At 40.3% G+C, this 12,303-nt stretch overlaps 1 protein-coding gene across 1 annotated transcript in view; it reads left to right on the top strand.

Annotated features, from left to right (window-relative positions):
• The window catches only part of KIF4A (kinesin family member 4A), a gene marked incomplete at its 5' end in the record, with an annotated part of 127,147 nt that overhangs the window by 49,519 nt on the left and 65,325 nt on the right, over positions 1 to 12,303 (top strand). The window contains 3 exons of the mRNA XM_007470149.1: positions 1,422 to 1,538; positions 2,170 to 2,345; positions 8,557 to 8,618. Coding sequence (XP_007470211.1) covers positions 1,422 to 1,538; positions 2,170 to 2,345; positions 8,557 to 8,618 — 355 coding nt within the window. The remainder of the gene's footprint in view (positions 1 to 1,421; positions 1,539 to 2,169; positions 2,346 to 8,556; positions 8,619 to 12,303) is intronic.

Here is a 12,303-nt window from a genome sequence, read left to right as displayed (position 1 = left end):
GCTCTTCCACTTCAGGGAGCACGGGTTCGATCCCTGGTCGGGAAATTAAGATCCCACATGCTACATGGTGCAGCTGAAAAAAGAAAAAAGAAAGAAGGCATCAGTAAATTTGTAGCCACAATAAGGGTGAAGAACAGGATCCATGAAAGAAATGGAAGGATAGTAGTAGGATGCAGAGAGGAATTTTGGAGTTCAGGATCTTGTAGATAAAATTATTTCCGGTTATAAGGGAGTCCAAAGTACGGCTGAATAAGTAAAGTAGTATAGCATTAACAATAATGATGCCATTTGTATATCATTTAACTTTGTTTTGTGTAAAGTATCTTATTAACTCCCCACCACAACCTAACGAGGTGGGTAGATTTGCCTCATTTTATAAAGGAACTTACCCAAAATTGCATAGCTAATCAGTGACAGAGCCAGGATTAGAACCTAGGTCTATCTGACACCATTGCCCATGCACTTAACCATTATACTACATAGACTTTCCATAGTAAACATAACCATGGGAGGGTCAGGGGCTTTCAAGGGACCTCAGAGATTATTACAATGTTTAAAAAGTAAACCTTGGAATTTAAGAAGTGGAAAAGAACCTTTACTCTATTTGAAGCAATAAGAGGAAAGGTATTTCATTGTGGTATAATAGAAAGAGCATAGGATTTGACTGCAATCCTGAGATGGAATCTCAGGCCTACCACTTACCCGCTAGTGGTACCACTTGACCTTAGACAAGTCATTTAACCTTTGAGCTATTTCTGTCATCAATAAACTGAAAATGATAGTTAAAATAATGATAATAATAAAAATAGCTTTTAATGTAATTTCACAGCATTAATTGAAGCATTAAGTGGGATAATGTATATTAAAAGTGTGATAATGTATATAACCACTTGTAAATAACTATACAAGTGGTTATTGTCATGGTGATCGTTATCTGTCTCTCTGCTTGGTTTCCATGGGAAAGGGCAAGAAGTGCCAACAGACTCAATTGTGCATTCACCTTTGTCCTTTGAACTTTGCTTAACTGGAAAACCAACTGTTTGAAAGAGGAAGAGATGGAAAGAAAGTAAAATATCAGAGTGGACATTTCCAACGTCTACCAGCATCATGTTTATTCCCTTTTCTACATATACCACCTAGGAAAAATATGGCCTGTTTCCCAAAGAGCATAAGAATATCTGATAAGAACACTAAAGATTTTTAAATACTGTTGTTTTTCATTTCTATGAAGCTTTCTGTTTGAAAACAAAAAGAGGCACTCTCAGAAAAGTGAACAAGAGGTTTCTTTAAGATTGCTCACTTAATATTTCTATAGGGTCTTTATTTCTTATCTCTTTCTCAGGATAGGTATATGTTAGATGTTACCCAGGTAACATGGGTATATGTTACCAAGCAATTTAAATTTTGTTTCCTGCTATTAGGTATTAATATTAACCGAGGCCTCCTATGCTTGGGAAATGTAATCAGTGCTCTTGGAGATGACAAAAAGGGTGGCTTTGTGCCCTACAGAGATTCCAAGTTGACTCGACTGCTTCAAGGTAAGCCCAAAGTGCCTCTAAAAATAAGAGAGTAACTCAGAATGATAGTGCTGAGAAAGGAAAGATAGAACCGGTAGAAAGCCAGATCTTTGGACTATTACATACAGAGCTATCTAGTTGATAAACAGGAGAGAGACCTGTTGGCAAGCAGGCTTCTAAGGTAATGGAAAAATGTCTTCATATATGGCTTTGAGAGCCAAAAAATCTGTATGTAGCGTGTCAACTGTACTTAGTACTTTGTACCTGAAAATGAACTTAGTTACTGCCTTTATTACTGCTGATAAGAAGAATTCCCTAAGGAGTTAAGATCTACCTAGAGGGGGCATCCAAAGAAATTTTAATCCTAATAGTGACTCCTAACTTGGCCCAATAAGTTTTTTTTTTGTTTTAACCTGATTAACTGCTGAAGTCACAGTCTCTCTTAAGAAAGAGGACACATGCAATAGGATTCTAAACTATATCATTTTATACAACAAAAATCTTAATGTTTTTGTATTGACACAATAGGAAACTTGGAGATACTTAAGAATTTTTTTCTTACAGCTCTGAGATTGAAGTCACCAACCAAAATGGAAAGTTTTGCTTGCATCCTACTTGTTTGATTTCATTTCCTTCCCTTGTTCTTTTTCAGATTCTCTAGGAGGTAATAGCCACACTCTTATGATAGCCTGTGTGAGTCCTGCTGACTCCAATCTAGAGGAAACATTAAATACTCTTCGCTATGCTGACAGAGCAAGAAAAATCAAGAACAAACCTGTTGTTAATATTGATCCCCAGAGAGCTGAACTTAATCATCTGAAGCAACAGGTAGAAGGAACTTGACATTTGATGGGAAAAATTACAAGTGTGTGATTGGAATGGTAGAGCTCCTATTTCTCAGCTTCTTCTCTACCAGAATTTTAGAGATGTTGGTTAAGCATTATGTTAGTTTGGGGAAATCTTAAAGTAACTCCTATTAACAGGTTTTTGGTCATATTTAAGATTAGGGAGTGGCACTGGAGATTTCACTGATAAAGAAATGAGCAGTAAGAGATGAGGCAAGAGAGGTAGGCAGGAGTCAGATCCCAAAGGTCCTTATATAACTTGTTAAAGGATTTGGAATTCAACCTGAAAACTGTAGGGGACCCCTGAAAGATTTAAGTAAGAGGGTAACATGTTGAAATGAGATTACTCTAGCAAGTATATAGAAAGTGGATTAGAGGTGGGCATGACTAGAAGTAAGAAAATAAATTAGGGTATTAGAATAACTCAGGTGAGAACTATGGCCTGAACTAAAGACAGTAGCGATAGAGATGAGGAAAGGGGGACAAATTAGAAACAAAAAACAAGGAGGTAGAATGTGTAGAGCTTACAAATGTGGTGGCACATGTGACCTGGAAGGGTAGGTAGGGAGAATCAAAGTTGATTCCCAGGTTTCTTGCTTGGACAACTGAATAAATGGTAGTAATAATCGACTCAGGGAATATAGGAGGAAAAACAGGGTCAGGTAGGGAAATGGAAATGATGAAATTCAGTTTTGGGCATTTTGAATTTGAAGGGCTTGTGGGACATCTAAGTAGAGTTGTTCAAACATGGCTGGGTATGTGGGTTTAATGTAGAGAGGTCTGAACTGAAGATACAGATTTGAGAGTCATCAGCATTTAGATGGTATCTGAAGTTATGGAGTGGATGAGATCAAAGAGTGCCCAGCACGTTAAAGGTACTTCCTCAATATTTGCTGAATGAGCAAATGGACAAGAAGAGAGAAGAAGCCTAGCAGAACTCAGAGGTAACAGCAGCATTTAAGGAAGGGGGAAAGGAGTAGAAGACAAGAGAGATGAAGAAGGAGCAAACAGGCAGGAAGAAAATCAGTGGTTCATGGAAGACAAGAGAAGAAAGTTTCAAGGAGGGCTACTGAAAGTATAAATTTATAAAGAAGTGTAAACGGTTGAAAAGTGTCCATTGATTTTTTTTTTTTAATCAGCAAGGAGTGAGAAGAGGGTCAGGGGAATGATAGGAGCAGATTGCTATGGGATGGACAGTGAATGCTAGATAAGGAAGTGGAGGAAGTTGTTAGGCTCTTCTTTCAAGAAGGCAAGATGACAGAAGACAATAGGTGGTAGTCAAGGGTTAAGGGATGTAAATCTGTTTGTTTTTAAAATATGGAAGACACTTGAACATGTGAAAGAACCAGTTGGGAGAGACTAAAACTGAGAATAAGGGATGAGTTGATAAGGGGTCGTCTCTTAGTTGAGATCCTGAGCACAAATAAAGAGGGCTTTGCTTTAGACAGTAGAAGGGATACTTGCCCCAAGACTAGAAGAAAAGAGGTTAGGATAGGAAGAATACAGTGACACTAATTTAGAGGAAGAAGAAGGGAAATTGAGCAATTTTCAGCCTGACAATCTTTATCTTCTCAGTGAAGTAGGAGGCAAGGTCACCTTCTAAGAGCAAGCAAGCAGATGATGATAGGGTAGAGGGACTGAGGTAACCACAGAAAGCTTAAAATCATGGAAATTGAAGAAGTAGCTGACTAGGAACATGAATTTGTGGTGGTATCAGTATGACTGTGCAGCAACTCAGTAGCTCTGGCAGAGGAGCTGAGAGGGCAGGTGGTTGGGTTGACCCCTTTGGGAGGGTCAGGTTTTCTTGGTGTAGCACTCTTCCCAATGGGAATCTAGTGTTTCCCAACTGTCTAGTGTTCACTCCGTCTCTGGCCTTACTCCTCAGTGATAATAATTACCATTCATTCAGTCTGTTGTCTTCCTTCCCCTTATCCTCCTTTATTTCCTTCCCTCTTAGGGTTCACTATAGAAAATATAAATAATTTACCTGTTCACAGAATCATCTCAATTGTAAAATACCTTACTCAGTCCTGCTCCTCTGTTTTCTTTCATGTGTATTCCTATTGCCAAAAATGCTCTTTTTCCTGGTCATTTATTTGTTCATCCATTCCAACAATAAATATTTACTGAACGCTGTTATGTGCCAGGTACTGTGCTGGGATACATCGTTAAGCAAAGCAGACACAGTTTCTGCGTTCATGGAATTTATTGCCTAGTGGGGGAGACAAACATTAAACACACAATCATACGGACATATCATTATAAACTGGGGTAGTGTGCTATAGGGCACTGTGAAAGTATGGAACAGGATCTTCTGTTAAATACCTAATCTGAGAAGGCTTCCCTGAAGTAGTTACATTTGAGCTGAGATCTGAGGGACTGAGTAGGAATCATCTATGCAGAAAAGAAAGAAGGGGATTCCAGGAAGAAGAAATAGCATGTGTAACAAAGTATGATGGGAAACAGCATTGACACTGCAGCCAGGCTGCCTGGGTTCAAATCCTGGCTCTATACCTCACTAGCTATTTCCCCGGGGCAAGTTCTCTGTGCCTCAGTTTCCCTATCTGTAAAATAGAAATAATAATAGTATCTGCTTCATAGGGTTTTTGTGAGGGTTAAATGAGTTAATACATGTAAAGCATTTAGAACAGTGCCAGGCATATAGCATGTCTGCAAAGATCTTGAGTTAGGAATACAGTGCATTTGAAGAACTCAGAATGCCAGTGTGGCTAGATTGGAGAGAGCAAAGAAAGGGTGTTCCAGTCTGAGACTAGAGAAGAAGCAGAGGCCTGATCAAGGCCTCATGTACTATGTTAAAAATGATTTTAAGCAAGGTGGCAACATTGATCATTTCTACTTTTAAAAAATGATATGGCTGCTGTGTGGAAATGGATTATAGTGGAGCAAAAGTAGACTCATAGAGACCACTTAAGAAGTTACTGCAGTAGTCCAGAGAGAGAAATGGTGGCTTAGAAAGTGATAGAAAGAAGTGACCAGTGGATTAGATAAGGGGGTGAGGGTATGACACCCAGCTTTCTGGCATGTGAAACTGCATATTCACTGACCTAGAGTATACTGGAGAAGGACCAGGTTTGGGATAGCAGAAAACTAGGCAGAAATATTAAGTAGATATTTGAATATAAAGGTTCTAAATTCAGAAAAACTAAGGGGATCTAATAATAGTAATACTCAGCTCCCTGGGCTGATTTGAGGATTAAACAGGATATTATGTCTAAACCATCTTGCGTCGTGTCTGGCTCCAGGGGCTAGACTCAGGCCTCAAAGAAGCTCCCTTCCTTTCAGATTTCCTGTCTCACCTTGACATTCATATATGATTATGGTTCAAAAAAAAAACCCTTTTATATTCATTATTTAATTTTATCATCATAATAAGCCAGTGAACACAGCAGATATCTTTATCCCCATTTTAAGACACTGGGGTCTAAGAAATGAATATAGGTGGTTCAGGGCAGGCTGATGGAGGAACCAGGTCTCCTGATATCCTGCCCTTGACTTTTCCCACTGTCTCTCCAAGATGGAGCAGTAGTGGCTTATCAAGGAACAGAGAAAGCTCTTCTCCCTGCAGTGGTATGGTATCTCTGATAAGCCTTACTTGCAGGTTGCAAGGGAGATATAGCTGGATTGGAGGGAACAGCGCCCCCCTACCAGCAATTCCTTCACTGATGGCCAGCAAATCCCCCCTAAGCTTTCTGCCTGAAGGCTCCTTTTCATAAAATGGAGATAAAATACCAGTTTCTCCCTATCAAACAGCCTTATTCCCTGTAAATGCTTTAGAAATCTATGTGGACCAAGTGAAATCACATGTGTTGTCATGCTTTGGAAATACTGATGTGATAATAAATGTAAAACACTAGTGATACTGCATTAAAAAAAGGGTTCTAGAAATTCAGAAAGATCTGTGTTTGAGATAAATTTAGGAGTCACCAGTTTACAGATGGTAATTGAAACCATAGTCAGAGATGAGACTTTAAGGAGAGAATAGAAAGTGAGTGAGCTTTGAGGAACTTTATCATTTAAAGGACAATTGGAGCAAAGATGAACTAAGAGACTTAGAAGATCAGCTTGAAGAATAGAAGGAAAAGCAAGAAAGAGTGGCGTCTGGTAACCCAAATGCTACCAAACAATCAAATAAAATGAAGACTGAAAAATGCCCATGGGATGTAGTGACATGCCGATCATTGGTGACATTATCAAGAGTTATTTCAGCGGAATGTTGTGGGCACAAATCAGGTTAGAATAGGTTAAAGAGCAAGTGAGAGAAGAGCAAAAGGAAATGGAGGCAGTGGGTGTAGACTATTCTGTCAAACTTTGTGAAGGAGAGAAATTGGGCAAAAGAGATAGGAAGTGGGATTGGGAAAGGTGCTTTTGTTTTGTTTTGTTTTGTTTTAAGATGGGAGAGACTTGAACATGTTTTAATCTTACTAGGAAGGATTCTGTAAAAAGGGAGAAGTCAAAGATATAGAAGAGAGAACGGATAACAAATAGAATACGATTTTTATTTATTTATTTATTTATTTATTTATTTATTTATTTATTTATTTATTTGGCTGCACCGGGTCTTAGTTGTGACACGTGGAATATTTTAGTTGTGGCATTCAGGCTTTTAGCTGTGGCATGTGGGATCTAGTTCCCTGACCAGGAATTGAACCTGGGCCCCTTGCAATGGGAGCATGGAGTCTTAACCACTGGACCACCAGGGAAGTCCCTAGAATAGGATTTATCAGAAGGCAAGAAGACTTGGGATCCAAAGCTCAAGCAGAACAGCTCCTCTTTTATCATAAGAGGGAATGGAAAGGTTGATTGCACATTCACTCTGGTTTAAGATCCGTCTCCAAGAAGCCTCCTTTGGACTATTTTGGGATTTCATTAATTTGCTGCTTCTCAGAACCCTAAAGTACTTAACTATACTTGATGACTAGTATCTTCTGTCTTGTGTTATTTCTTACATTTTCAGGCCTTAGTCTTGTCTTCATCAACTAGATTGTAAACTGGATAATAAACCACAAGAGTTTATTCTTGTATCCCCCCCCCCAACATTGCGTAGCCCAGTGCTAAGTTTGATTTTTTAAATTAATTAATTAAGTTATTTATTTATTTATTTATTTTTGGCTGTGTTGGGTCTTCGTTGCTGCGCGCAGGCTTTCTCTAGTTGCGGTGAGCAGGGGCTACTCTTCGTTGTGGCACACAGGCTTCTCACCGCGGTGGCTTCACTTGTTGCAGAGCATGGGCTCTAGGCGCGCGGGTTTCTGTAGTTGTGGCATGCAGGCTCAGTAGTTGTGGCTTGCAGGCTCTCGAGCACAGGTTCAGTATTTGTGGCACACGGGCTTAGCTGCTCCGTAGCATGTGGGGTCCTCCCGGACCAGGACTCGAACCCGTGGCCCCTGCACTGGCAGGCAGATTCTTAACCACTGCGCCCCCAGGGAAGTCCCTAAGTTTGATTTTTTTTTTAAAGTATGTTCTCTGGAACTTCCCTGGTGGTCCAGTGGGTAAGACTCTGTGCTCCCAATGCAGGGGGCCCGGGTTCAATCCCTGGTCAGGGAACTAGATCCCACATGCATGCCACAACTAAGAAGTCGGTGTGCCGCAACTAAACATGCCACAGCGAAGATCCCGTGTGCCGCAGCTAAGACCTGGTGCAGCCAAAATAAGTAAATATTTTTAAAAATAATAATAATAAAAATAAGTTTAAAAAATAGATTCTCAGTAAAATCTCATGAAGATGCTTAGGTAAAAGCGACAACTCATCTTCTAAGTAATAGTTATTCATGTAATGCTGATTGTCCTCTTATCATTGAATCATCAACCATGTTGCTTTCTGTAATACCTAAGATATGCTTTAGATTTCATAGGTATCAAGTAAGATTACCCGACTACTAATCATGGTAATTTTGCTGATAAGGGATAAGTAACTTTTTTTTTTTTTTTTTTGTGATACGCAGCCCTCTCACTGCTCTGGCCTCTCCCGTTGCAGAGCACAGGCTCTGGACGCGCAGGCCCAGCGGCCATGGCCCACGGGCCCAGCCGCTCCGTGGCATTTGGGATCCTCCCGACCGGGGAACGAACCCATGTCCCCTGCATCGGCAGGCAGACTCCCAACCACTGCGCCACCAGGGAAGCCCGATAAGTAACTTTTGATTGGTAACTAGCTGACTATTTTTCTTTGCCTTTTCCAGGTACAACAGCTACAGGTCTTGTTGCTGCAAGCCCATGGAGGTACCCTGCCTGGATCTATAAAGTAAGAGTCATAGACTAATTTTAAATGTATATTCTAACAGAGCCTTTTTCTCCTTATGATTGTTTTCCCCTGATATTCTAAAGTTTCTGGTAGCACTTGGTGTCAAGGTAGGGAACTTAACAAACTTGCTGTCTATTTAGGACTAGCTAGTTAGCTTTGAGACAACCTGGTATAATAGAAAGAACATAGGTTCTGGCCTCAGAAATTTATTAATTGGAATTCTACTATGAGGAAGAGCTGTCTCTCCCCTCCCACCATTTATTTATTTGATTATGTATTTATAGCCATATAGACTCATGGGTATTTATTTTATTCTATGGATTAACATCCAATACTAGCATTATGTTTTATTGCTTGTTTTATTTGTTGTTTCTGCTTTGTCCACTAGGAGCTCCTTCAGGGTGGCTGTGGTATTCTTTAACATGCTGTCAAGTTTTTAAGCATTTCTACCAGATGTTCCACACCTGTCTTCTATTTTCCCTGCCCCAATTCTGGAATCAACCATATGTCCAACGAGCCCTGGGTTGTTTTTTTTTAATTGGAAAATGGTGTTTAGGAACCAGATCTTGGTGCTAGGTGTGCTCATTGTTACTGAGAAGTCATTACTTCTAGGCCCTCTCAGTGAGTAGAGCTAGGAAATATCTGTATGTATAGTAACCCACACATATATCTATATTTTTATGTCTGTCTAACTGTGTATATATTAAAAACCATGATTTTAGACTGATACCTCTGATTCCAGTCCAACACTACAGGGTTTATTCTAATCCTCCCGCTCTCCTTATTTATAACTTCTTTCTCCAGCAGTGAAAAACCAGCTCTCGTTATCTGCATTCTATTTACTTACTTGTTCAGTTCTAGTATACACATAAAATAATTTTGGAATTGCTAGCCCATACCCCTGTGAGAAGCACTTTTAGGAACTAGATTACAGCATATATGTATAATTCTTTTGTCTTTAGGCTTAGTGTATCCAGGCAAGATATTGTTTCCCAGAGTTACTGTTTGTATTCCATTGTGGGTTCCCACTACATCTTGCTTGGTTAGTTTTAATTGTTTGTTTATATTTTGGGTATATGAAGGGTATATGAAACATTATCATGGTCTAAGAGTCAGAGTTTTACAAAAAGATATACTCAGAGCAGAGAAATGCAAATCAAAACCAAAATGAGATATCACCATACACCTGTCAGGACGGCTACTATCAAAAACAAAAAATAACAAAAAGTAACAAATGTTGGAAAGGATGTGAGGAGGATGTGGAGAAATTAAATTAGAACCTTTGTGCACTGTTGAAAGGATTGTAAAATGGTGTAACTGCTATGGAAAACAGTATGGAGGTTCCTCAGAAAATTAAAAATAGAACTACCATATGATCCAGCAATCACACTTCTGGGAATATATCCAAAAGAATTGAAAACAGGGTCTCAAAGAGATATTTGCATACCCATGTTCTTTTTTTTTTTTTTTTTTTAAATTGGGGGGTAGGGGCTTTACAATGGGGCCTCTCACTGCTGTGGCCTCTCCCGTTGCGGAGCACAGGCTCCGGACGTGCAGGCTCAGTGGCCATGGCTCACAGGCCCAGCCGCTTGGCGGCATGTGGGATCTTCCCAGACCGGGGCACGAACCCATGTCCCCTGCATCGGCAGGCGGACTCTCAACCACTGTGCCACCAGGGAAGCCCCATACCCATGTTCATAACAGCACTATTCATAATAGCTAAGAGGGATTTCCCTGGTGGTTCACTGGTTAAGAATCTAACTTCCAATGCAGGAGATGTGGGTTCGATTGCTGGTTGGGGAACTAAGATCCCAAATGCTGTGGGGCAACTAAGCCTGCACACTCTAGGGCCTGCATGCCACAGCTAGAGAGCCCGTGCGCAGCAGCTGCTGAGCCCCCACACTCTGGAGCCCACACGCCTCAACCAGAGACAAGCCTGCACACCACAACAAAGAGCACACGTGCCGCAACGAAAGATCCCGCATGCCACAACTAAGACCTGATGCAGCCAAATAAGTAAATAAAGATTTTTTTAAGTAGCTAACAGCTTCCCTGGTGGCACAATGGTTAAGAATCCGCCTGCCAGTGCAGGGCACAAGGGTTCATGCCCTGGTCCAGGAAGATCCCACATGCCATGGAGCAACTAAGCCCGTGTGCCACAACTACTGTGCCTGTGCTCTAGAGCCTGCGAGCCACAACTACTGAGCCCGCATGCCACAACTACTGAAGCCCATGCGCCTAGAGCCCATGCTCCACAACGAGAGAAGCCACCACAATGAGAAGCCTGCGCACCACAATGAAGAGTAGCCCCTGCTCGCTGCAACTAAAGAAAGTCTGCATGCAGCAATGAAGACCCAATGGAGCCAAAAATAAATAAATAAATAATAAATTTATTTAAAAAAAGAATATAGGAAGGGCTTAAACACCTTCCTATATTCTATAAAAACTAAATAAATAAATAAATAAAAAGTAGCTAAGAAGCAGAAGCAATACAGATGTCCATCAGTGTATGAATGGATAAATAAAATGTGGTATATACATACAACAGAATATTATTCAGCCTTAAAAAGGAAGGAAATCCTATCACATGTTACGACATGAATGAAACTTGAGGGCGTTATGTAAGTGAAATAAGCCAGTCACAAAAAGACAAATACTGTATGACTCCACTTATATAAGGAATTTAAAGTACTTGAATTCTTAGAAATGGAAACTAGCATGGTGGTTGCCAGGGGCAAGGGGAGGGGGAAAAAGGGAGTTGTTATTTAATGGGTATATAATTTGAGTTTTACAAGATGAAAATGTTCTGGAGATCTATTTCACAGCAATGTAAATATACTTAATGTTACTCAACTGTACACTTAAAAATGGTTAGGACGGTAAGTTTTGTGTTATACATTTTTTACCACAATTTTTTTAATGTAAATTTATTTATTTATTTATTTATTTATTTATTTATTTATTTTTCCTGCATTGGGTCTTCATGGCTGCATGCGGGCTTTCTCTAGTTGCAGCAAGCAGGCGCTACTCTTCCTTGCGTTGCGTGGGCTTCTCATTGCAGTGGCTTCTCTTGTTGTGGAGCACGGGCTCTAGGTGTGGGGGCTTCAGTAGTTGTGGCATGCGGGCTCAGTAGTTGTGGCTCGCAGGCTCTAGAGCACAGGCACAGTAGTTGTGGCGAATGGGCTTAGTTCCTCCACGGCATGTGGGAATATTCCCAGACCAGGGATCAAACCCATGTCCCTTGCATTGGCAGGCGTATTTTTAACCACTGCGCCAACAGGGAAGTCTCCACAATTTTTAAGAAAGAAAAAAACCTACAAGAGGACTAGAAGAAAATATAGGCAAAGTTCTGTGTGCACATAGGTGAAGGTAAAGAGCATTCTATGAATAGAAGCAGTGGCACAAAACTAAAATAATAGACTGGGGGTGTGTGTGGAGAGTTGTTGTATAATGGGCATGGAATTTCAGTTTTACAAGGTGAAAAACTTTTGGAGATCCATTGCACAGCAATGTGAATATACTTAACATTGTTGAACTGTACACTTAAAATTTACTGGTTAAGATGGTAAATTTTATGTTATGCTTTTTACCACAATATTTTTTTTTTTTTTTTTTTTTTTTTTTTTTTTTTTTTTGCGGTCCGCGGGCCTCTCACTGTTGTGGCCTCTCCCGTCGCGGAGCACAG

The sequence above is a fragment of the Lipotes vexillifer genome, unplaced genomic scaffold, assembly GCF_000442215.2.
Source record: "Lipotes vexillifer unplaced genomic scaffold, Lipotes_vexillifer_v1.1 scaffold926, whole genome shotgun sequence".
NCBI classification, from domain to species: Eukaryota; Metazoa; Chordata; class Mammalia; order Artiodactyla; family Lipotidae; genus Lipotes; species Lipotes vexillifer.
This window is presented reverse-complemented; position numbering and strand designations above follow the sequence as displayed.